The sequence below is a fragment of the Notothenia rossii genome, assembly GCF_949606895.1.
Source record: "Notothenia rossii genome assembly, chromosome: 2".
NCBI lineage: Eukaryota > Metazoa > Chordata > Actinopteri > Perciformes > Nototheniidae > Notothenia > Notothenia rossii.
This window is the reverse complement of record NC_136904.1, coordinates 83795333-83822832: the sequence shown is the minus strand read 5'-3', so window position 1 is coordinate 83822832 and position 27500 is coordinate 83795333. Positions and strand designations below refer to the sequence as shown.

General features: G+C 38.1%; 2 protein-coding genes across 2 annotated transcripts in view; one reads left to right on the top strand and one right to left on the bottom strand.

Annotated features, from left to right (window-relative positions):
- Nucleotides 1–2416, bottom strand: part of neurod1 (neuronal differentiation 1) — a 4113-nt gene extending 1697 nt beyond the window's left edge. Inside the window, exons 1-2 of the mRNA XM_079664012.1 lie at nt 2309–2416; nt 437–688 (exon numbers count right to left, since the gene is read on the bottom strand). Of these exons, the coding sequence (XP_079520138.1) occupies nt 437–666 (230 nt within the window). The 5' untranslated portion in view covers nt 667–688; nt 2309–2416. The remainder of the gene's footprint in view (nt 1–436; nt 689–2308) is intronic.
- A 2975-nt stretch (nt 2417–5391) lies between these two features.
- Nucleotides 5392–26926, top strand: itprid2 (ITPR interacting domain containing 2; the record flags this gene model as incomplete). Its single annotated transcript, XM_079665781.1, has 11 exons — nt 5392–5568; nt 10621–10752; nt 11740–11889; nt 12924–12966; nt 14819–14868; nt 15110–15163; nt 18806–18845; nt 18957–19052; nt 21353–21500; nt 22063–22123; nt 26700–26926. Exons 1-11 carry the CDS (start codon nt 5490–5492, stop codon nt 26924–26926), a joined length of 1080 nt encoding a protein of 359 aa, XP_079521907.1. The 5' UTR covers nt 5392–5489.
- Nucleotides 26927–27500: the final 574 nt, after the last annotated feature.

Sequence of the window (27500 nt, the reverse complement as noted above, 5' to 3'; positions counted from 1 at the left end):
AATCACATCATGTCATTCATATCACAGAAATATGTCCAGATTGAGACGGATGGAAATCAACATTTAGTCTCAGGAGGGCAAGTGGAGAAGATCTAAGTCCTCTCGGTAATAAAGCACTGGTGCGATGTTCCCATTTAAACAAAATCTCAGATCCACAAATAAGTTCTTTATGGTTCTGTTTTGGAACCAACATTTTGCAGCCTGCTTGGTTACATTTCAACCCAGATTCCAGGAAGGATGATTTTCATTACATTTGTGCACTGTGTCTGATTATGTATATGGGTACAATTTCCCCAAATCTACTGACCACAATCCTGTTCCTCAGAGGATGAACCCTCTACATTTGAATGAACATGTGATTCCCCTCTAGCGCCCCCTCAGGACAAACATATTTGTGCATTTTGGCTGATAATATTTTTTTTCTATCTTCTTTTACCTCTGAACACGAGCCTTCGTCATCTTCTTCTTCTTTGGACCTCGTCTCTTGGGTTTGTTCTCTCCGTCCTCCTCCTCCTCTTCCTCCTCACCATCATCCTCCTCGTCTTCATCCTCCAGGTTAAGGAGGCTGTCCTCCTCTTCCTCTCCTCCTTCTTCTGAGGGGCTTTGAGGCTCCTGCTGCTCCTCCGACCCCACCGAGTCCTGCTCTTCCTGCAGAGACCTGGTCATGATGCTGATTCTCTGTGTGAGACTAGAGAATGAATATGCTCATTAGAAAACAATTAAAAACTCATTATCACTTAATCTCTGTAGACTCATTAATAGAAACAGAATTAAACTGCCCATTAAGGGAGTTATAATATAAAAATGACTCTCTGTTTTTAAGGCTTTTATACATTATGTAGTAAAAGGTATCAATAACAGCTCCAGTTCCCAATGTATATAATTATAATATGGTTTAATATTTTTTCACATATTTTTTGATATTGCTACAAACTCAATTGTGTGATCAAACTCGTGTTTGGCAGTTGATTTTTGCAATATCTTGATTTATAAGATAAACCCAGAATGCATCTGTTATTTTACAAATATACAAATAGTCATAACCACGAGACCAGACAGCTCTAACTTCCAGCTGTTGAAGGCAATCCTCGGTGAGCATGCTGTGCAGCTTTTTTTTTTTTCTAAATAAAATGGCAGAAAACCAATATTAAATTGAGCTGCTGTTTGTGAGGCCTATAAGTTAAGCTGCTTTTAGGGTTTCTTTAAAAATGCTGTAAAGCTCTCTCTATGATATTATTTATATACGAAAATAAAAATAATTGCACGTTTAAATCTTAAATGATCAGGCTTTCTGATACGTATTAAATTGCGTATTCAAGTATAGGCTGATTATTCGTATATAACAGGCTTATATTGGCCTATACGGAGTAGACGGCATAATTCAGTCAGTAGCATCAACTGTATTATAAATAACTCAAGTTTAAAGTGATTTAGACCAAATCACACATTTACCAACATATACGACCTTTAGATATATGATTTAAGAATAAAATCCACAAACGGTTATAAAACAGAATTCATATAGGAAACGGATTATTCAGAAATAACCCTTAATACAGTTTAGATATAATACAATGTTTAAATCTGCATCTCTGGTAAATCAAATAATAATTGTATCTATTCGAAAGGGGAAGAAAAAATCAAGTCCGTTTTAAATATCCAGTTTTCATATTAAAAGTGGAATATTTAGGCGAAAAACGTCTGAAAACACGAGTTCAACGTTGATTAAAAGTAGATCCTGCTAAAAGATTAGGAAAACGTCTATTATTATTATTATTATTATTATAAATGTCTGCTTCCCGTTTTCCAAAAACTGCTCCATTAAATGTTGTAGACTAACAGGTGGTGAAAAACCGAATATAAAAAGACGAAACAAATTTGTCAAACAAAATAAAAAATAACAAAATAAAAGACCCCCCAAAAATGCGTTTTTAAAATGAAATTGTATATTTAATTTCAGAAAAGGAGAATAGACTGACGGCAACTCCATCTGTATGATTTTAGGAATGATTGAACAGTCTACAAATATAGACGCTGAAATAACTAAAGAAAGAGAGAAAAACGAATCAGAATTGAGGAAATAACGAATATTGGTTTTATTTTTTAGGTATGAAGCGAGCCAACGACTACTAACTGAATGAATCGCTGTTAATTGTTCTCTGTTTTAAATTACCATTAATATATCATTCATTTGGTATAAATATTTAATCAGATGTATCTTCCTTAAGGAAGAACCAATCAGAGGATGAATTGATCATTAAAGGTAGGCTACAAGTTATTACTCTTTATAATAAATAATAAAACCTACCTGTTGTAAGAAGCTGATGGTCAGATCACATGCATCCCGCGCGCTCTAGTGCTTGTCCGAGCGTAACTGTGCGTGATCTGCGCTGAGATTTCTGAGGTGTGTGAGTGGGAGGATGCTGTTTTTATACTCAGCATCCCAGACACACACACACACACACACACACACACACACACACACACACACACACACACACACACACACACACACACACACACACACACACACACACGCACGCACGCACGCATACACACACACACGCACACACACACACACACACACACACACACACACACGCACACCGGACACATACACACACGGGCATGGAGGGTAATTAGCATATCGATGCCACGCCCTCCCGGCACGCGCCATATGGTGTGCACGTCATTAAAACGGCCCCGGGGATCACGTGACAAATCTTCCATTTGTATCAGCCAAGGCGCCCTCTCTCTCCCTCTCTCTCTCTCTCTCTCTCTCTCTCTCTCTTTTTGTGAGGAAAAATGACCATCTGTCGCCACATTAAACCACGCATGCGCATCAGATATCCTTCTTGAAATGGAAGGTGTGATCATTATATTGACAGTTGAGTCTGTAAAGGTTAATCACTATTGTTGCTAAGATAAGGCGATGATGACAATATATAATATAACCAGGTCTGATTGTAATGCATCCTGGGTGAAATTACACATATTAGTATACCTTTGGTTGGTGTCAGTTCAGGTGTCAACTTGAGTCCCCCAGCGGACACCTGAATCAGCTGACCTGCAAATAAGAAATCCACAAATGTGAGGTACAAAAATTGGTGCGTTTCGTTGGATTTGATTAAATCCACAAAAGACAAACCAACAGGAAGTGATTACAAATGTGCACAATCTAATTGATCCACAAATGCTTATATTCCACTTAATGGTTTCCCATGAGATGTAATAGGCTACAGACAATCCTTCGTCCCCAGAGGATGAATCCTGATAACTTTGATGATCCCATGGCTTTTCTGTCGTGCCACAAGCAGGTCAGTCTTTTTGGTTGAATTGCTGTTTCATTCATATTCATATTCCCTGATTGTATTAACCTTCATTATCTTTTAATAACTTTGCCTCTAGAGCCAGCATCAGGCCAACTGTTTTAGACCAATCTACAACAACTATTGTATGGATTGCTGCAAACTTTGGTACACAAACTTTGGTGCTCCCTTTACTTTTTTCGAACAAAGCTAATTCTACCAAAACCCCGATAAAATCCCATTGATTTTGAGAACAGGGGTGCAAACCTGCTTACTTTTACTGGTGTTAAAGACTCATTCCTGCACCACTCATGGTCCAATGGGGGACTTTCCCTCTCTTTCAGCATTCATTATCCACTGCATCTTATTTGGAAAGAAGCAGTAGACTTTGGACCGCGCTGAAGTGAAGAGGTTGCTGTGGTGACAGAACACCGGTTGCTAGGAGGTTACCGGGCAACTTTAGAGGACCAGAGTGTCTGTCCCATTCTCTGGCTGCTAATGGTTAACATCAGCCCAGGACTGATGCACTTGATACAACTGCAGATTTCTCTCTGTGCTGCTCATGAATGTTGACTATAATATATAATGACAATACACTTTTTTTCTGATATACTTTTCTCTAGTTGAAGTCCTTTATAAAGACAAGTATAAAATCACAGATACCCAGAACAGGTCACACAAAAGTCACAGTTTAATTTGATGTTTTCAGTCAAAACCCAAGCTGTTAGTGGCTTTGAATGTTTATGTTTTAAACATCCAGATATTAAATTATTTTACAGAGATTTATTAGGAGCAGAAACAGGAATGAGGTACAGTTTGAAACATCAGTGAGGTGACAATAATTAAGGGGAGATACATATTTAGCTGTTTTTAAATGCCATTCTGCACTATGTCTTTATGCTCTTAATGTTTTCATTTTTGTAAAGCACCTTGAATTTACTTGTATTAAAAGGTGCCATATAAATAAACATGCGTTGCCTTATTTTAAGCAAAGTAAACGAGCAGGAGAGCCACATCATGTTGAATAAGAACTATTATTCTATACTTCAGGCTGTGTGTGTGCATGGAGAAGGTCAAATTACCTTATTCATACGTAAAAGGTAGCCACCATTGGAAACTGAACACACGCACGCACTCACGAATACGCACGCACACACACGCACGCAGACACACACACACACATACTCTCTCTCTCTCTCTCTCTCTCTCTCTCTCTCTCTTTCTTTCTCTCTCTCTCCTCTCTTATATTCAAATAAACCTACATTTATATAAAACAGGCTTATCATTATGTAGTTTTGAGCAGATATACATGTATGTAGGCTATGTATGGTAACTTCTCATGTGAAGAAACTGTGTTTTAGTATGTTTTTATTAATATATATTCTTTGAGATGTATTATCTTGAATAATTTCCTGAATTCCCCACAGGGATTAATAAAGGTCCATTTTATCTTATCTCATTTTGAAAAGGTTCCCAAAGATCCAAACAAATGGTAAACAAATAAAGAAACAACTTAAGCAAGCATTTCAAAATCAATATCTTTGCAATCCAGTATGAGTAAAAACATCAATGCGTTTTTGTCGCAATCTAATATAGATAATAATTAATAAGTTAATGCATAATACTAATTCTGACTAAAATTACATTAAAAAAGAGAAAATAATTGTCCTGGTAATGGGAGTGACTTTTAACATAATCAGAACATAGATAATTACAATTTTAGTGGGTTTAGTTTAGACTTAAATACCTCATTATTTTTGTATCAATGTGTTTTGCAGTTGTTATATCATCACAGAGCATCAGAGTTTCTTTAAAGACGATCATCAGTTCAATGGTGTGTTGTCTTCACCTGGTGGTTAAATGTGGATACTGCAAGTAAAAGCAAGGCCACCACGTTCTTTCTTTCTTTCTTTCTTTCTTTCTTTCTTTTGTCTGTCTGTCTTTCTTTAAGACCCCACACATCATCTTCCACTAGCCTTTTCTTTTTTTTCTCTTATGCAACCAGATGGTACTCTAACCGCATTTCGTTGCACATGTTATACAAGGCAATGAAAAGGATCCACGTCTCCTCCGCCGTGCTGTGTGTGCGGAGTCAGTCCGGCAGGCGTGGCTGTTTCTCGGCTGCAGCGCTGCGGACACGCCCCCCTCTCCCCCTGCTGCTTTCAGGAAGCGGAAGCAGGAATGTTGGAGTGTTTTCAGAAAAGTTTGGACAAGTTTGACAGTCTGGGAGCTGCGACAAAAACCGCGGAGAAACATGACGGTGAGTACCTGTACCCTCTCACCTTATCGCTAATATGACCTCTGATTGTGTGTGGAAGTCCCGCTTCTGTGGTTAGTGTGTGTTTGTGTTTTTCTGCTGTCAGTCCTGTCCTCCGTCTCAAACACAGCACGAACTACTAAACAGGACAAACAAGTTCAGTCCGAGCGAAAAGAGAAAAGTTTGACACACATGTGGATTTAATAATGGAGCTTTTACTTGACGGTAGGTATTTAAAGTTGAGTTTATTCACACCAGCATTTAATGTGTAATGTGAGGGAGATGGACACTTGTGAACGTTCTACTAACGTTACTAAGTACAATTTTGAGGTATTTGCTTTCTACTCCTACTCAACTGCTTTGTAGTTGGATATTTTTACTACACATTTTTCTGAGAGCTTAGCTAAATAAGTCTGTTGCACATAAAACATAGTAAGATATGTTAAATTACCCAAAATTAGAGATAAGTACTACAACTCAAATGATCAGTCAATTTTCTATTAATTTAAAAATTAAAAATGTTCCTTATTAGGATTATTTGAATTCCCATGGTACAACTGAAGGTTGGTCACTTTGGGCAATGGTATTCTGAATGTGTTTTTACATTTTGTTTGTTGCTCACGAGTAGGGCTGCCACTCGTTTTATTTTTAAATTAAATAAATACAATTATATTCTCAATTGAAAACCTGTGGTGTGAGTAGCACTTACATTATTTCCAAAAGTAAATGATGCCTTACACTGCAGACATATTCAGTCACAAGTAATAGGCACTTAATCATTATTTTATTATTGAACAGGTTACTGTTTTCTAAACAAGTTATTTGTTAAGTCTATAATGGCAGTAATCAGGCAGAAACAAACGATTTACAACAAGTTGAATTATCCAAAGACTTCGTAAGATCAAGCATTACTCAAAAAGTAGTATTTTGATAAAAAAGGTTGTTTGAAGTGTTTACCATTCATAAAACAAGAAATACTTAAGTAGGAGAGTTAAAAAACATCACAGTTTGCTTAAGTACCAGACCCTAGCCAGTAACTGCTTTTCATATGCTTTAAAATTGCACATAAGGATCTACTTGGAGCCTTTGTTCAGCGTCTGTTTGATCTTATAGTGTTATCCTGCAGTTTACAGTAACAGGGATGTAAACAGGCTCTTTGTCCCCACGCTTCTCTGTTTAAGCCTGTTTGCAGTGAGCGTTAAACACTGTCAGTGAGATGAAGGTTTAAGTGTTTCTCTGTGCATCGGTTCAAGGTAAGGGACTGTAAGTAGGGTTTTATTCCTACAGTCGTAACCTCTGAGTCTGGTTCCTATCAGAATTGATGACAGTCGGGGGGGTCATTTTCTCTCAAACGCATTTGATTTACAATGATTTAAAACAGAGAAAAGTAAAACATCCTCACATTTTTACACTTTATTGAAATAGTGCCAGTGGTGAAGGAAGTATTAAGATCCTTTCTTAAGTAAAGGTTATAAAAGCACACTTTAAAATGACTCCTATAAAAAGTCAATTTCTTTCATTAAGGAAAATGTTAGGAAAATATACTAAACGTATTTCAGTTTTTCATACTCATCATCTCAACATTTGCAAAACATTAAGTGCACTTCTCAAATCATTTCCTAAGAAGCGCACCACACAATGGATTATCTGGAGAAGCGTGTCACTTTCACTAAATCCTTTGTTTATCGTCCAAAGTAAATAGCTATGTCTTATCTGAATGATAAGACATGTCCTGTCATTGTTTCCAAACAAGTTGGTCGAAATGCAGCTATGTTGAGTATTTTCTGATGGTAATCATGGAAAAAGGTTTTCATGACAAGGATTGTAAATGCTCATGGCTGCATTTTTCTGTATAGCATATGGTTTATTCATTTCAACAGTACACAGTTACACTTGACTTCATATGGGAGATTCATTGCAAGAGATGTAACTGAATTCACATTTATGCCCTTTTTACTGTAATTTATTTACAGACAGTATTTTTCTTTTAACAGGACTATATATCATAAAGTAAAAAACACAATATTTAAAAAATAAAAACCGTAGTTAGAATATTACATTCAGCCCTGTCATTAAGTGAAAGTCATATTCCACTTATAGAGCAAAGCATTAATACATGACACATGGCAGATTACGAAAACGGGTTGGACCATTTTGCAAGTAATGACTTATGGAATGAACTTGCATGCACATTTTGATAAACATGACCAAAGCAATTGATAATAAAAAGAGGTGGCACATTATAATTATTCACACAGTATTTGCATTAGTCCAAAGATAATTAGAATGGGATTTTATGATATGCAAAAGTGACTCAAATAGTGTTGAGATTGAAAAGGTAGTTGTGATCATTTGAACTCTGGACTGAGAAAAACTATTATTTTGCAATGATGTAAAAGACATAATCCGCAGTTATTGTTGGAAATGTATTGTTTTTAGGTGTCTAAGTTACCTACACAGTAACTGTTGCTCATATACATAACTGTTGAAGGTGTTAAGGTGTGTTAACTGGTTTTTATGTTTTACATTTTAAAAGATGGAGCTAAAAGATAGCCAGAGGAGAAGTCAGAAACCATTATATATAATAATTAATTATTTAGATTGTTTATACTTCTCTCTACTGTCATCATATTCTCACCATTAAATCCTATGATACCCATAAGAATCCAAACGTATCACAGCTGCTGTTCTCTGTAAAGAATGAGAATGCAAATTCTTTGTAGCCTCCTTTAAGCCTGAAGGAGTCATTTAAAGACATGGGGAGGGGAAGGATGATTTAAGAGTGTTAACAAGACTCGCTGTACTCGATCTCCCACTGTCTGTCTGTTGTTGTTTTTCTGCATTTACAAGAAAAATCTAAAAATAAATGGATCTTTCCCATCTGTCTCTCTTGTATCTCGTACAGGAAGTTGTTCTGTTATTCATCCCAAACACTTGTTTCCTGTTTCACACGTTCTCATTTAAATTTGGCTGGATGCTTCTCTTTTTTTTTTTTCCATGTGGACTATTTTATTTCTACCCCACCAGCTCTTTGTTTTCTCCTCTCTTTACTTCATATTGAAATCTTGAGTTTTATTAAACAGCTTTGTGGCTGTATCACTGCGTTACTTATTGTTAGTAACCATGTAGCCTAACCTATTATTACATTCCTGTTTATATACAGACTTCCTCAGTAATAAACTCTGGTGTTGTTCCTGTTCGTAAGGCTGGTTGGTGGCCGGTCACCTTTTACCTGTCAGACTGAACTCAGGGACAAGTGGCCAAAGAAATGAGAACAACTGCTGCTTATGCCTATTTATTTGTCGAATAAATATAACATTTAATCTGTTATTTATGTTAACATTTAAGAAGCACATCCTCATATTGCAGAAACAAGAACTATAGATTCATATTTTTGCTATTTTTCTTGATAAAACCTTTGGGAAAGAAACTGTAATACTAAAACGAAATGAACAATTTACAGTTTGTATATTTGATATTTGGTTGCCTTATTTGAAGCTCATGATTGAAAGCACTTATTGTAAGTTGCTATGGGGGGGAAAAAAAGCATCAGTTAATTAAATGTATAATCAAATATGTTTGGTTTATATATGCAGTGTATATATATATATGGTTTATATATGCAGTGTGTATATATATATATATGGTAACACCAACATAGATGTATTTTAAAAGGTTTAGTATAATCACAAAAAAATGCATTATTAAGCTTCTTAACATTCATTTATCAAGCAGCAAGACTAAGAGCCTGCAGCCGCCTGTGAGGCTGTATTGAGGTACGGTTATACTGAATGCTAATGTCAACATAATGACAATAAAAATGCAAATGTTTAGCAGGTATAATGTTTGCTTTGATACTACAGTGTGTTACCATGCTAACATTAGCTATTTATCAAAGTACAAAGTGCAGCTGAGACTGATGGGGTGTCATTACGTTTATAGTGTTGGACAAAGGGACATTTTAAACTGATGGTGACCCTAGATGTCAGAGTATCACCAAAGTGATTATGTTTCATTCTGAGGGGAACATGAATGTCTGAACAAAACTTCATGGCATCCATCAAACATATATATTTCAGTCCAGTATAACTGATCTTTGTTGTTTTTTTGGCTTTTTTCCCCCTGATAGAACATGCATACATTTGAAAACGTCCCCATTATATACACAACATGAATAATAGAAGATGTTAATGAAAAAATCCTCATAGTTTATGATGAAAAATAAATGTATTTAAGTCCTAAAAAACAAGTCTAAGAAGTGTGCCTTCCTGTGTTGGTACAAACTCATTCAAAGTTCAACAAAATTCATGATTCTGGTCCAGCGGTGATGTTTCTTAGAGATAATTCATTCTGGTTGAAGGCATTAAATGAACATGCAATGATGTGCCACACACCGCTTGTTACCGCAGATCATTTATCAGGGTTCAGATTGATCTCGTGACACCTCAGGCAGCTTCTGGCCTCAGCTCATTTCTATGATAAATCAACTTGCTGAGACTTGAAGCTTGTTTCATACACAAGATACATTTACAAACCAAAAAACTGTTCGGAAAACCCCATGTTCATGCGATGAACAATGCATGAAATGTGAGAGATGAAATGTTGAAAACTACAAAACTCAAATTTCCTCACACTCAAATGCTTTACTAAAGTAAAAGTAGCAACACCACAATGTAAAAGAAAAGAAGTCCAGTCTGGTTACCATGTGTTTGTGTAATCTCAGCTGGTCTCAGTGTGGGTAACTCAGTCATCAATAATAGAAGCCACTTCTCATGTCACCAAAAAACAGCCTCACTCTGTTTCAACTGTCCAGGTTTGAACACACTTCTATTTAGACGCTCCAATTAAGAGCTTATTTAAAGATATTTAAAGCTTTTATTGTGAGTGAATTATGTGTTTTATGTACTGTATGTGTAGCTTGTTATGTCTGTGTACTGTTTGCGTCTGCATTGCATGTTTCAATTGGGACTGATAATGCAGCATGAGGTGTTATTTGGTGCTTCAGATATATTCTCTTCTCTTTTTATTATTGCTTTATCTCTCTCTCTTCCTCAGGAGTGTTACCTGTTGCTGATGTTCCTATAGAGTCGTCAGTCTCCTCTGATGGACTGATTGCCCTCAACCAGACACACAGACAGGCAGATATGGAGAGTGGATCTCTGGCCATGGACACCAGCACTGCTCCAGGTGGGTCATCTCACAGTTAAAAAAAAGTAGTCAACATAAGAAATTAATAAACCGTTTTCTAATAAATAGATGAAAACAATGGATTACCGTTTTTAAAAAATAAGCCTGAGTAGTGTTAATGATAAAAAGCTTTAATAATTGTCTTCAAGTATTGAAAAAGTAAACAGTCATATCAAATTAGCCCACATGAACCAAAACCTGTTTGAATTGCTTGAAGTAATGTGACAGTGTGTCTCAATTTGCTCACTCCAGAAGTGCATTCACACTGAGAATGATTTGAAAACCTGATTTTGCACTCAAGATGGTCAAAAAGATGAGTGTGGAAGGCTAGACTCTTTCACCGTCTGCGGTTGGCATATTAGCATGTTGCGGAAGAGGAGGGACCAGCAGTAGTTTGGGTTTCTCCTGTGAACACCACTAAACAAATAAAAGTTATATATACATTTTTTATTCAGTTAGTTTTTTAACCCAAAAAAACACTACCTTGTTGTCTGAACAGTTTGCTACAATTTGAGACAACGATACCCTTTGAAAATTCACAGACTATCCAAATAAGTACGAGTGTACAAAATACTAATGGAAGCATAAACATTGAGACACAGCATGACTCTTTAAATGTGTTTAGTTTATTGGTTTAGTTGTCAGGTACCATGTACAAAGAACAGAGATAAGAGGCTTTGTACCAGATTATAGCAGTTTGCTAATTACCATCTGCAGTCCCTGGGTATATATAGTGGAATGCAAGGGGATGGGCTTTCACATTTTCATTAATGCTAGGGCCTCAGTCTTTATTGTCCCTTATCAAAGTGGTGGTTGAAAAAGTTATACGTTGCGAGAATTGTTGCATATGATCACCTAGCTCGACCCACCTTATGTGTGGGTTTGATCAGATAGTTTCTGTCAGTCCGGTTGAATACCTGCCAAACCTGATCGATGACTTCATGGTAGTCCGGCTGTCTGACAGATGTTTGCTTGATTGATCCTCAGATCCTAGAGTGCAGGCAGACTACAATGTAGCCTGTCTGCGCCGTCGGGCATGGGCAAAGAGCAAAGATTCCACCTGGCTAGAATCAGAAGAAGAGGGACCCCAACAGAACCAGAGGGCCGGGGAAGAGCAAACACCCTCAGAGGAAACAGGTTAGACTGACCTCAGCTGTAGATGTGACTGGGGATATTTTAACAATATTAAATGTTACTGTGTTTCATGTTAACCATATATCTGCTGAGAAAGTACCTTTTTTTTTTTTTTTGCAGACACCTCAGTTAAGTGACACTCATTGCCCATCATCAGATAATTTAACCCTATCACAGTCATGTCAGTATTGCCATAAGTTGACTGATAAGTGTCAGGAAGTGGCAAAACAGAAAGGCAGATGGTATTGAGTATTTGAGATATCTTAGAAAAAGTGTCTGCAGAGAGCACTCATGAGTTTGTTTTGTTTGTTTTCACATCTTTAAAGTCAGGCTCCCAGTCTGCCACAGAAATGGGAGTCTTAAGTTAACATGTAACAAATAAGCATATTTACTTTCAAAATGACACTATAGAACATAACAAACATGGAAGTGAGTAATCAGTCATATGAGAACATTGATGTGTGAAATATTTTCCGCAAACAAAACACGTCCATCTGCAAACATAAATATTGATGAGGCCAGGTAAACCCAGCCCAGTCACGCAACAGTTCCTCTAATGTCTGCTACACTCCGCAACTGTAAACCGACTGTTTTAAAGTAAATGGGTGACAATTTATTTCTATGAAAATATATAAAAGGAAAAAAACAGCCATTAAAAAAGGTTATTATACTGTAAATTATACACATGATAGAAAACATGCTGCACTTTGCTCATTAACGAGTATATTGTGAGTGTGCACTGTAAAACCTTGCGCACACAGCAGCCTCACGTAGAAGTGTCATCATAGAGGACACCATGTTTGTTAGTAAATGTAATTAAGCTAACACGCTAAACTAACACCGTAAACAGTATACCTGCAAAACGTAAGCTTGTTTGCATTGTGGCTATGAGCAGGTAAGTGTTCTGACGGTAGCTCAAAGTACAGCTGAGCTTCACTGCATCCCCACAAAGCCAATGGTTTTTATAGCATGTTGTAATCATTGTTGCACACAGCAGCGGCCTATTGTTTTAACATGTTCATCTGTTTCTCTGCCAGGGCAAGTGCCTAACAACATCGCCAGCTGGCTGATTAAATGCAGGTACAGTCCCTGACCAAACCAATGACTTTCCAGATTAATCTGTACTTTACTATTTGTTTAAAATGTAGCTGACAGATGTTGAGTGCAGCAAGTTTTATGAATGTTGATGTACGAAATTAACTGAAACTGCCTAGGAAGACATGTAATCACAAGACTGCTGATTGGTTAGAAATGATAATCAGGAATGTACAGTAAATGGACTTAGTAGTTCCTGGACTTAATTAGGAAACAAAGAGGATATGGTCTTAAATAATGACTAACTGGTTTTCCTGCTGGTTTATTGATATCTTTTTTCCAATGTCTGGAGTTGTGTGTGTTTAGTACCCGTGTTATCAGCTGCTGACGTAGAACCAACTCACAGCCACTCCCAGACATACAACACACAGAACACACACACACACGCACACGCACACACACACACACACACACACACACACACACACACACAAAGGGCGCAGACCAACGCCCAGAGATAGGGCACATAGAGCTGTTCAGGCAGAGAAAGAGGGAGAGCAAGATGCAGGAAGAAGCCGACAGAAGACGGAAAGAAAGGCAGAAAGAAAGAAAGTAAACAGAGGAGGTGTTTCTCCTGCTAAGTTAACACTGTTATCACACACTCACACTGGTCACTGCTGTCACTCACAACCCTGTGGCGCTATGCAACCTCACCGTAGCAACATGACCATCAGAATCACATGTTACTATAGCAACAGCCGTGTGTGTGTGTGTGTGTGTGTGTGTGTGTGTGTGTGTGTGTGTGTGTGTGTGTGTGTGTGTGTGTGTGTGTGTGTGTGTGTGTGTGTGTGTGTGTGTGTGTGTGTGTGTGTGTGTGTGTGTGTGTGTGTGTGTGTGTGTGTGTGTGTGTGTGTGTGTGTGTGTGTGTGTGTGTGTGTGTGTGTGTGTGTGTGTGTGTGTGTGTGTGTGTGTGTGTGTGTGTGTGTGTGTGTGTGTGTGAGATGAAGTTTGTCCCATTGATAAGAGTGGCAGGTTGTGTAACAGCTCAGTTTCCCAGCATCTGGCTGCACAGCAGATCAGAACTGCTTGCTCACTGCTGCTGTCAACTTGCCCGATCTGTCAGCTAGTTAGCCTGGGACAACTAGTCTGGTCAGTAGGAAACCTGGAACTGGTACCAAAAAAACAAGAGTAAGCCTAGGATGCTCAGTCTAGCATGGTCAGTAGTGGGTGGTAATAAGTAGACTGATCTGACCAGGAGCTATCCTGGGATAGCCTTCACAATACAGCTAGTTAGCATGCGTTACATAGCCCTAGCCTGATAGGCAGTCAGCCTGTGTTACTAAGCCTTGGCCTTTATCTGTCAGGAAGGTACCTTTGATGTTGCTATAGTTAATCTTAGTTAAACTGGTAGTTAGCCTGAGATAGTTGGCACCTACCGTTGACATAGCTGTCGTCAGCCTGACTAAATTGGAGTTGTTACCTTAATTCGGACATTCAATTAGTCTATAATTTATTTGTCAAAGAGTTATCAGGGTCTACTAAGCCAGAGCATTGGATTGGCCTTTACTGTAGGTTGTTAAGTGCTTAGTCAGTACTTAACACGGGCTAATGAGAATTTCACAAACAGGAATTAGTCGATTATTACCCTCAGTTTAACCTGGGATAATCCTAGGAGAAATATGATTGCCTCATTTGTTTGTACTTAGTTTTGCCTGGTTAGGACTTTCCCTCAAGGTATTTTAAGTTCCAGTGATATAACAGTAGATAGTAGCATTAAGGGCGTGTCATATTTGTTATGTAAGCCCACACCCTCAAAGTCTTTTGGATGTTTATGTTTTTAATGGTTAGTTTATGGTTTGGGTGAATTTCCAACACTGTCTCTTTGTCTCTTGGCCAGGACTCCCCTGGGAGCCTCCTTAGATGATCAGACTGCTTCTCCCAGCAAAGGTAATCCATGTTTCTGTGTCTATTGTTTATATATTACATTGTGAGGCCCCTAACCTGTTAGGACACATCTCTTTGCTTTATGACTAAACACTTGAGCCATCATGACTGTTTTTCTAAGTGAATTTGTTTTGGTTACTGTTAGCGGTTACTTGTTTAACTATGGAGATGTTATCCAAGGGATTTTGTAACTTTGCTTCTGTGTGCTTACTCAAAATGTGTGCTTGTGCTTGCGTGTGAACAGGAGTGCAGAAGAACGGCTGCAGCTTTGAAGATGACCTTTCATTGGGAGCTGAAGGTCAGCACACAGAAAAACTCACAATACAAATAAGATTACAGATCTCTGCTCATTGTTAAGTTCCTTCCCGGTGTTCGGATAGTTATGTGTTTTTACAGTAACTGACGCCACCCGCCTAATAAGCGATTTGACATTTTCCCCATGTTACTCAGATTCACATGAGAATATGGATGTTGGGCTTTCTGATCGCCCGTAGATTATTTAAATCATTATTCAAGTTCATATAAATACATATATATAAATATAGTTTTAGCATTAACATGACCTTTTTTCTAAGCCTGACCGTGATCGTTTTTTGATACAAGGCTGATTTCAAATATATATATATATATATAATAATGGGGTTTTGCACAAATGTACAATGCCCAGAAGAAAATGCCGACTATGTTGTGAAGTTACGCCATTGCTTATTTGATTTTGAGTTTCTATAATTGTCATGGGATGTGTTAGATCTGGGCAATGTATCGATATATTATTGATAAAGTGATATGAGACTCATATCTTCTTAGGTTTTGGAAATCGTAATATGGCATGTTTTATTTTTTGAAGCGCTGCATTAAAGTACAGTGATGTAATTTCATTAGCTTCCTTCTAACTGTTATAGTTGCTCTTTGCCGACTTAGTCATTAGATCCACATTATTGCCAATTATCTATCAAAAATCGTATTTTCTAAATGTTTGTTGAAAGCAAAACCAACCCTACAAAATGTGTTGCAATATCACTACAAAAGAATTGCGTAACAATATTGCAATTTATTTTGTCCCTATTGCCCATCCATACTTTGTGTTGAACAAAGTCTCCTTTGATACATCACGTTACATGTTAGACGCTTTTATCCAAAGCGACTTACATACTCAATACTGTGGGCAATCCCCACAGGAGCAATTTGGGGTGAAGTGTCTTGCCCAGGGACACAACAACATGCTGACTGCAGTGGGGTTTGAACCTGTGCTCCCCTGACCCGAACACCAACGCTCTATCCACTGCGCCACACACCTCCTTATACAATGACCATAAAGCTTGATCACATGTGCAAAGATGTCTGACAAACACAACAGTGTCAGTCTAATCCCCTGAACTTGGTTCACAACCATACATCGCTCCATCTTCATTCCTCAGTCCTGTTTCTTCATGAAGCAAAAGTAAACAAATCACAGATGTGTGGAAACACACTGCATGCTTGACTGACAGTCCTCTGTGTGTGTTTGTGTTTTCATCATTCCTCTGAACTGCTGTGAATACATCAGTCATAGCTCTGATAGATAGATGTTAAGTGTTTGTTTTTTTGAGTGAAGAATAGACTCTAATGAGTGTGTGTGTGTGTGTGGAATCTGGGACTGAATAGATGCTAATGAGTTGATGCTGAGGGGCAGCAGGTTGGATAGATTTGATCAGGGACTACTTGTTCAGGAACAGCAGCCTTCGCTTCATTTATCTTCATCTTGTGCTGAAACTATGCAATTTAATTCATGTTAGCGTTAATAATTAACTATCAAGTCATTAAATCTTTCAGCAATTACATCCAACTTGTCCTTCAGCTTGATTTTGCAAAACTGGTTTAATTTCTGTTCTATGGTAATTTCGCCTGACATGACAACATAGAAGCACCTCGCCTAAGTTTTTTTCAGGAAATGTGTTTTAGTCTTGCACAACTGTGTAAGTGCAATAACTATTAGAAGGCTTTGTTAGGCTGTATGCCAGATTCTCTGCATATCTTGCCTTCTTCAGAATAATAGCCACCTGTCATTTGTCTTGCATGTATACAGTTATGGTTAGGCGGTTAAGTCAATCTTATTGCAGCCTATAATATACCTCCAATGTTGACTAATCTTACAGCTCTGCGTTTGGCTTTTTAGCTGCTGAATGCTACACTGTTCAACATCTGGGTAATATGTACGAACAAAGTTTGGTGCTGGACAGCTAGTGTACAGTGGGGTTTTAAAGCTTTTTGCTGAAAAGAGCTGCCTGCTCTGACTGAAAAAAAGTACAATAGTTAGATTTCATCCTGAAAACAGAAACGTTGTGCTGAGAAGTGCCATGAAAAAGATCTGTTGAGCTCAAGGGAGATTCAGAGTCAGGAGGAAATGTTATGCAGATTGAGCTTTAGAACAACCCCATTTCAAACAAGTAATAATGTGATCCATTGTTAGTAAAAACATATTTATTTTAGAATAATAGCATACAAACAATTTATATTTTAAGTGGATTGGAAAGCATTTTTTTCTAAATTCCACAATCATTTCAGTTTGAAATTTGTATTTATAAAAAGATGCACAAAACATTTTATTTCATTTTAAACTAAAGAAGAATTAGGTATTTGGACTTTGGTGTGTCCTCTATTGTAGCCACAAGGACTGAGTTTGAGTTTCTATGTTACTGTTGCCTCTTAATGTTTCATCATCACAAACATCAACCTTTGATCACTCACGACCTTTCTTCTTTTCAGCTCACTGGCTTTGTGTTTATGTGCACGTTACATTACGAAAGAAAAGATAATGGTACTATTTTTAGATTTTGGTTTGGTTTGAAAACCTCTTTAGTTGAGTGGCTGTGGCTACTTCTTGTCGTCATCCTAAATCTCACTTTATGTTTTTATATCCTGACTGTAAGTGCTTTAATCATGTTTGAATAACATTCATCAGCTTTAATGGCGCAGAAGATTTGAGAGGTCATGTATGAACAGATCGCAATGGGCTTAAATGATGTCAAACATTATAAGGACAGGAGGAAGGGGATCATAGTGTCACTGTGTGAACATAATGGAAGTGAATTAGTTAATTAAAGGATTCAGGGTGAATAGATGGAAATAAGCCAGGGAATTAAGAGCTTGCAGGGGAGTTTTTATGATGTTTTGGGTCCTTTTTAAAACAGATAATGACACTGCATTTAAAGAAAGAAGAAGATTGTCAGCTGATTTTAAGTGGAAAAAATAGAGAGGAACTCAGGCAGACAGTAGCGTGACGACATGTCCAAACAGGTTCCTTTGAATGAAACTGTCAAACCTGCATCTGGTGATGAGAGATTGCAGATCTCTGACTGAGTGAAAGGGAACACGCTACATTCATTCTTCAAGTCAGAACTGAAGCAGATTTAAGCCCTATAACGTATTTATTTAATATTATTTAAATAAGCTTCTCATTTTGGTTATGCTCATTGAAATGACAACTGTCTGACATCTGTTATAGCTAGCTAGTTAATGAAGCTTACCCCTCACACCATGAGTTGGTTGAAAATACCTGTTTGGCATGCTCAGTACTTACTGTAGTTACTTAGCTTGTTAGCCAGACAATCTAAAGCTCTCATCTTACTGTAAAGCAGATCTTTATAAGACCTAACATGAACCTATCCTCTTGGGAAGCGAATTTCCTTCACTAGAGCAGGGACATGACAAGACCAGGCTTTTGCTCTTACAGGAAGACCATCATCTCTTGAGCACTCGATAAACTATTTCCACAAAAAAAAGCAAAACTCTGCATTAAAAGAAGGCAAAGCACTTTATGTGGACAGATTTCACAAAACAATATTTACCAATCACTCCATAATAGAAAATAATCATCCTTTGCATGACAATGTATATTATGTGTGTATATGTTGTTTTTATTGATATATGAATGATCTTAATTTCCTATTTTCTTCTGCAGCCAACCACCTTCAGTCCAGTAACAATAAATCTGAATCCTGGTGAGTAATAAACATGTATTTAATTCTCTACTTTGAGTAAATACAGATGATTACAGCTGGTTGATAACTCTGTATGTGTGTTATTGCTTCTGTGTGTATGTCAATGTGTAGCTTTGGGCTTGCGGCGGATCAGAAGAGGAGTCAGTATAAAGAGAGAGCAAGAAGTATGAACTCCACAGGATCAGGGAAGAGCAGCACTGTGTCCAGGTCAGTTCCCCTCGTCAGTCTCCACTCAGACTCATGGAGGTTTCTGCAGGAAGTAACGCAGTGATCTCAGGTGGAGAGCAGCAGAGGCACGGAGGGCTGTTATTAAACTTCAAGCCAATCAAACTACTCGAAAGAGAGCTTTTTTTACACAACCAAAAACTTATTCACATTTTACAAACCGAGCAGGAAACCACCCCCTCATCTTTTTACCTTCAGTCACCATTTCTCAAAACAATTGTGTTATTTTAACGCTGCCATTTCCATAAGGGATTCACGGGAGAGGATTCAGCATGCACAGTAATCCAGCACCCCTATTTGTAATTGTGTGTCATGGATATCAGTCTAGTGTTTAGTGTTTAGTGTTCACTCTCCCACGATCATATCAGAGCTGTATTAAAGAGGACAGGAAGAACGTCTTACATACATTTGTGTTTCTGGGTTTCCTAACAAAGCATTAGGGCTACTCAATTAATCGTATTTTAATTGCAATTACGATTACGGCTTGCAACGATTACGAAAACAACGTAATCGAAATAAAACGATTATTATTTATTTTTTGGGTTTTTCAGTTGAATTATACTTAAAGTTCAGGGTAATCAAGTGTTAAAAACATACTGTTAAAAAAAAAATCTCTAATAAATTGATGTTTTCAAAGTAAATTGATAATCGTTTTTAATAATCGTGATATCAATTATTGACCCAAATAATCGAGATTATGATTTTTGCCATAATCGAGCAGCCCTACAAAGCATAAAGTGTGAAATAAGACAACCAAGACAGAATTTGTGGGCTGCGTGGGTCAGAAAACATGTTTCAAAAAGCCATTCAGCTTTGTCACATGCAGGCTTATCAAAAATAAACTGCCTGAGTATCTCCACCCTCAGTTTGAGGGTATCTGCACTTTTATTCACACATTCTTTTTTAGTTTTGGGCGATATGGGTCTCGAAAGTCCTGTGTTGGTCAGGCTATGGTCATTGGTAGACATTGCTTCATTTTAGGTGTTCAAAAATAAAAAGAACATTGGGAACCACTCATACAAGAATCTGCTGTATATAAAGATGTAATTATATAAGGACCCTGTCGAGTTGAACCATTGTAGTTAGTTTCTCTGATTGAATACTTACAAAAAACCAGACCTTTCTCAGAGCTCCTTTAGTGGAGTTTGCCTGGTTTGAACAATAACAGCTCACAGTGTCACTGCTCTCTCAGAAATGTGGGGGGGATACACTTTTCCAGATCTCCATGGTTGAAGCTGGTGTGTTTGTGTTTGTTAATGTCTGCGGTGCATCATCAGTAGATCTGTGTTTGGAGGATTTACTCTTGAACAAAGTGTTTGTGGTGGAAAGGAGTCTTTTGGATTTATTGGTGGTGGCGGTCGAGCGGGGATGAGGTCACAGCAGGGGGCTGATGGTGCCAGGGTTTGGGCATTACTCCAGCGTTTGGAGGTCATTGGTGTATTGTGTGTGTACTGGTTCATTATGGGCTATGTGGTGGTGCATCATGGGTAATCCATCCACAGTTTTTTTATTTTTCGAAGGACTTGAGATGCTGTGTTAAAAAAACAAAGTTTTGCAGCAGATTGAAAGCTTTTGCTGGTTTCTCTGTGTGATGAGAAGAAAACCTAATAATCCATAGAGCAGTGATAATAAAACATATCTTCATGAAGCACCTATAGGGCATTATAAAAACATAATTAAACATTTGCTGTAAAGGAAAGTCAGTAGGCCTCAATGCAAGACTAAGTTTACTACATCATATATTTCCTCCTGTGATCGTTGAATTAAAGCAAATTTGACTTATCCCTGCAATTTAATTTCCAATACCCACAAAAGTTACCAATTTTACCAACCACCACAGGGGGGGTTGAACCAGGACCTTCAGGTTGGTACACGCCAACTCATCCTTATGAGACACAGCCCCCCCAATACAAACAAAAAAACGTTTCCTAATTCCTTGATGGGCTGATCCTCCTGGTCAGGTTTATTTTGTTCTCCACCTTTAGGTGAGGCTGCTGAGGAGCTGAGGAGAGGCTCAGCCACCACCCCACTTATTTAATATTTAACTAACTACCTCACTAACAGACTAACCTGATCTGTGTGTGAGAAGTACTAACTGGCTGTCTGTGTTTTCATAGTTTTTCAGAGTTGTCGGAGCTGTCCGAGGAGCCCCTGGAGAACCCCCTTCTTAAGCTGCGGTTAGGATTAATAAACTAACCAGCAGACTAACTCACTAACTAACTGACTGAGCGACTCACGGCCTTGATGACTGAATCATTGACTGCCTGTGTGTGTGTTCACAGTGTGTCAGAGCTGCTGGACCTGTATGAGGAAGACCCAGAGGAAATCCTTTTAAATCTTGGTTTTGGTCGAGAAGAACCTGACCTAGCCTCGAAGGTTCCTTCCAGGTTCTTCAACAACTCCTCTATAGCGCGAGGCATCGACATTAAGGTACTGACGCCTTCAGTGTTTTACCACCGTATACAAACCTTAAGAGACAACAAATGTGGTGTGTTTTCAAAGCCTATAGAGCTGCTGGAGACCACAGTAGAAACACCTGTATACTCAGAAGGACACGAGTCCCAGTACGCATCAGTCTTACACACTAACATAGTCATTCAATTCCACATGGCCCTGCCCTGTTTAACTAATCTGAAGTATATATTTACGCTATCGGCCAATTTAGTTTCATCTGTGTACCACCCAAATACCATGTGAATGCCCCACTGTTCCAGGTGGGGGTCTCCTCTCTCCTAGGGCCTTTCTAGTTGAACCTGTTTGTCCTCTTTGTCTAAACAGAGAGCCAGAGAGACGAGCAGACACACACACTACATACACATACATACATTCCTCAGTACATACCGAGGAACACAATCGCCTGTTGACTGGTGCAGAGAAGCAAATGTATCAAATGTTGCATTTCACCTGATTACCATTTCTTAACTCTGCTGCCTGGCTTTAATAGTTAATCACTGATACTGTATTATAATGACTTCCTGTGCTTCACCTGCAGGTCTACTTGGGAGCCCAGCTGCAGCGCATGGAAGTGGAGCACCCCAACTACGCTCTGACCAGTATGTACCTCCATCTGTTCTAGTGTTTATTACTGCACGTTTCTGAAGGGCAACAACTAAACAACACCAGTACTGCAGAAGGAGGGTTATGTCCTGAAACTGTAGACAGAGGAAGTGAAGCTCAAACATTGTGTGTGTGTGTGAGTGTCCTGTTCTCAGTACTATTATGGTGTTCTGTGGGGTCTTTTAGCTCTTTTAGCTGTTCTGCCAACTGCCTGGCCAGCAAGGACAAAGAACCGTTTGTCCCAGACACACACACACACACACACACACACACACACACACACACACACACACACACACACACCCACCTTCTCCACTAACATCCTGGCCTCTTTTTGTTTTCAACTTGTGTTTTCATGGAAGGTTCTGGCTCCCTAATTGAACACACACACACACACACACACACACACACACACACACACACACACACACACACACACACACACACACACACACACACACTCTCTCACACAGCTGATTCTAGTCTTCTTGACATTTTAACATGCCCATAGATCCTCTGTGTGTGGGAAGATGAATCCCTCCATAGCTGAAAAGGTAATGATGGTAGTTTAGCTGGGTGGTCTACATTTTGTATCACTTCAATATGGAAGAATAGGAATCAATGACTTTCCAGCTTAGTTTAATGAAAGTTATTGGTATGCGTTGGTAGTCTGAAAACAGCCAGGCCACTCAATTGTATGTTAAAATGACTGCGTTATTACGTGGCTGACCTTAGAGCCTATGCGCCGTAACTTTTTCACTTCAGCATCTTTATGGAATTGAAAGTTTTGACCTTTCAACCAGAGTTTGTGTCTCTTAATGTTAAAGGTGGGATTTTTATGTGTAGTGCAAAAGATGTATATGTTTGCCACTATACAACAGTTTTCCAAGTCTTATTGACCGCCTTGTAGCACCCAATAATGTCATAATTTTCTGAGCATGAATTAAAACCCAATAACGTAATGACCTAAAATGATAGAGAATTTAATTCAATAAGAATGACTGTTGAATCAGATGAAAAGGAGAGTTAAGGGACATTGAATCAACTGTTTTGTCTTCATCGCTCACTTGTGCAACGTTGGCGATCGTCTTATCTAAGATCCACTCTCGTCTGACAGACAATCCTTTCACAACAACCAATCAGCTTGGGTGTGGCCATGTTGAATTACCATTGTTAGAGATTTTGGTTGAATTCCTCTTTGACTGATAACACTTTTTTCGATTTCCACATAAAACCTAGAGTTTACATTTTTAAAAGTGTGAAATGTTGGTGTTCGTTATTAGGCTAGCATGGCGCTAACAGTATAATCCATTTTTAATAACATACTAATTATAACATTATACGTTTTTGAAAAAGAAAGGACCCATCTGAAAGAACATTTGTATTGATCCTATGTCATTGTAATCCGGACAGTGTGTATAAGTGCAACTAACCAAATAAGACTGCTGTGACTCGGTGTTATGTCACCACAGGTATTAAGCTGGATGTTTGACTCCAATAAACAACCTGACACAGTGCATTGTTGACATTCATCAATACGGTTTCCATTTGCTTATCTCACAATCACTGATTATCTGCTGATAACAACTAAATGAGTCACAAGCTGTTTGGATGCACGTACACTGAAACTCAATGACCTGAATCAGGAGGAGAGAAGTGGGCCAGTGTTCAGTTTGACGGCAGGAGAACGGCTCAGGATGACAATGAACTCATGCACTCACTCTCCACTGAGAGAAAGAGCTAAACAAGCACTTATTCAATGAAAGGCTTAAGTAGATTCTGGCTATCATCCTTAAGGGAATTACTATTGATTCAATATCATTCTCTATGATTTACGCATTTCCTTTTTGCTTGGTGTTTAATTAGGGCTTTTATTGTAGAAGACAAAAACGGAGCAGGTTGATCTGGTGTGCGCTGACTCTGTCAAGGTTGAAAGAATGAAAAAAGTTAGCCTTGTTTGTTCGGGCTACAGAGCTTTCATGTTTTCTTTTTATACTTCTCATAAGAAACAGCTACCTGGTCCTAATTTCAAATTGCATTTGATAATCTGAACATTGTGTAGGAAAGTGACTAAAAACAACAGTAAAACAAAATACTGACTTACTAAATCGTTTTTGTTTAATGGGACGGATTTTGTTCTGCTTTAGACTGATGTAGTAAATGTTTGGTTAAAAACTAAATACAGACTGACTTCACGCACAGCCGGGGTGACTGAGACCAGTTCTGTGTCCGTCTTTTACAAAGTGAACTGCTCCTTTAACAGCCTCTGGTCTCTCTTTGGGTCCTGGAAAGTTTTTTTTCTTTTCCAGAACATTCTCATACTGTTCCATCGGTTCCCCGGGTCCCAGAGAGAGTGTGTGTGTGTGTGTGTGTGTGTGTGTGTGTTGTTGTTTGTTACGTAAGCTCTGTTCTCACCATCAGAACGAATCTCTTGGGACGGGGAGAGAGAAAGAGAGAGTACGTGTCGTTTTCTCTTATTCCTCATTTCCTGTTTTAGCACAAGGATTAGTGCCCAGTCAGCAGGAAACAGACTCACACAGGCTTACTATCATCACACACGACTGCTGTAATAAGAGGTTCTTATTCTGTGGAGTCATGTCAAGATGTTTGTGGCTTGAGCACAGTCGATGTTTTCTATGTGTTTAACTTGAAGGTTTTCATATTTCATAATCACTGCTTGTTTTAATGGTGCATTAATGGATACATTTTGGCCGCTTTGGGGCAGCAGAACATTTGGAAAACGCCACAATGGCAAATGATATGGATCTCTAAAAGATGTTCTGGCTATAATAATATCACTTGTTGCCAACATTTGTTTACATTTTGGCAAAATGGCACAGTTAAACAAATACCTATTAGCGGTTAGGGTTTACTGGATTACTGTGATACTGGAGAAAACATAGAAACGTGATAGTTCTCAAGAACGTTCTAGAGTAAAACGATCATATTTTTTCTCTGGTTTCTTCGTATATTTATAGACAAAAGTTCATAATGGACATATTGTTACTTTTACAGTGTTAAGATTTGATAAAGTTATGATGACTGAGAGAGAGTAAGATTTTTGGCACAAATTGTGGAAGTAAGGTAGTCAATTTTTCTTAAATATCTCAATAGCCTAGTGTGACTCAAATAGTTACATTTCTTGGCAAGAGGCCAAACTAACCTATGCATTGAAAACTGATTAAGCTGACAAAAGTTAGTTAGAGTTGTATTTATTGTTTTTTTGCATTTCTTTACTCTCGTACAATGCCTTGATAACTGCTACTGCTGTTAAAATGTAGGATTTGTATCCATCTATCTATCGATGTAACAACTAGAGGGTGGGATCAAATGTAAGAGCGAGCAGACCTGAGCTTCATATTTCAGGTGATGACATCAGAGCACGTTATCTGGGGTTAACAGAGCGACTGACAAAAGGCAGAAGTCTGCGTTTCATAACAGAGTGACAAGTATTTAAACGGGGAAAGATGGAGAGATGGTGAGGAGGAGGGACCAGTACGGAAGGAAGGAAAGTATGCAAGTCATCCTGTTACAGACAAGATTGACAGCTCGGCTTACACAACCACAGAAGAAGGGAGGCTCTGACGTCAAACATGAAGCTTTTCGCAAAGTCCTTTTTTTTTACTGCAAATAGTTTTTAAATCCAAAACTCTTGTTTCTTGTGAAATGTGAAAATAACAGGCAAAATGGATCGCAGGTTATTACCACTACTATTACTTATTTTCATTCCCTCCCCTTTGTAATAAACATTCAAAAGGTAAATCCATAGTAAGTAAGGTTGTACCGTAAAATGTGCCCCTATATAATTTGACATTTCATGGCATTGTGGGATTTTTAGCAGAAAGAAGTGTATGGACCACTGACACTCCTTTTTGTTGAATTGTATTTTTAAACAACTTAACACACATAAGATAAGATAACTGTATGGATCACACACTGAGGACATGAACTTGTTACAGTGACAACATGATACATAAAAATGTATCAAGGCAAAAAACAGATCAAAAAGATAGTTGTATACAAATATACACGTTTCACTTGTACAGATGATACACATTATATGATTACAAAGGGTTGATTGATAAACTAAAGTCAAAATTATCAAATGTAACATAAAAATATGTGGTAAACGTGGACAAGTGCCTTATTTTGGAAGTCGCTGACACGATTTTCTAAATGTTTCTTTAACAAGACTTCTTGGTATTCATGAAGCTAAAGTTGGGAATGAATGACCTTGTAAGATGGATGTATTTTTTTGATGGAGGGAGTGCTTTAACAAAAAGCTCAGGGACAGGAAACCTCACCAGGCAGAGATATTTGAACTGGCTCAGAGGAGGAAGAGCGTTGCTGGATGTTGACAGCATGTTTAGAAGTTTAACTAAATTGCCTCCTTTCTGCCAGTTATTACACTTTTAGGAGCAGGTAAAGAAAAGCCGTATTCAGTATCCAAATGTGTGCAGACCTTTGAAAGAGTAACTTTTGTTTTCAGTAAATTTGTTTTCAGTTTTACTTCACACATAGTATTTTCTGTTCTATATTTTGTAACTGTTGTTTTGTCTCTGTCTCTCTCAGGTCGTTTCCGTCAGATCGAGGTCTTGACGACAGTAGCTAACGAGTTCTTCCAGCTCTACAGTCAAGTCTCTGGTCAGCCTGTCCAACGCATCAGCTCCAAGGACCAAGGTAACCATGACAATTGCAATCATTTTTGTTTGGTGGTGGGAGGGGGCGGGGTTTGGAGAGTAAAGCTGACGACACAGGAACAAGAGAGAGAGAGAGGTCAGATTCTAACTCTGCTGTAAGACATAGCCTTATTACTTGGGGCCCCCTAATTTCTGACTTATAGAGCAAAAAAAACATTGGTAAATGTCCATGAAATTTACAACAGACTTAAATGGGACTTTACTTTAACCATCCGATGACTTACCAAGATATCCAAATAATCATATTTGTTTGTTATTTTTTTTCGATTTTACCACCAAAGTTCCATGCGAATTTGGTTTTGAAGATTTTTTTCATACGTTGGATCTATAATTTATTTTTATTTGTGCATAAAAAAATCTAGGAGAAGAATGGAGTAGGATATACCAACGTGTGTACAGATACATACAAATATACTTCCAAGTACTAGTAATGATGACAAACAAACCATTATACTTCTAAAGAAATTGTCTAATTGTGGAAATAGTAGAATAAATAATAAAACATTAAAAAAAACTAGTTCTTATATAGCCTACAGTCTGTGTTCAAGATCAATTACGACCATTGAAGTGAAATGCAGACAAACTGATCCCAGATTGTTTTTTCATTCATGTTACTCTTACTATGATAACATAGTTGGCACTGCATTTGACTGATAGTGACATAATGGTTGTG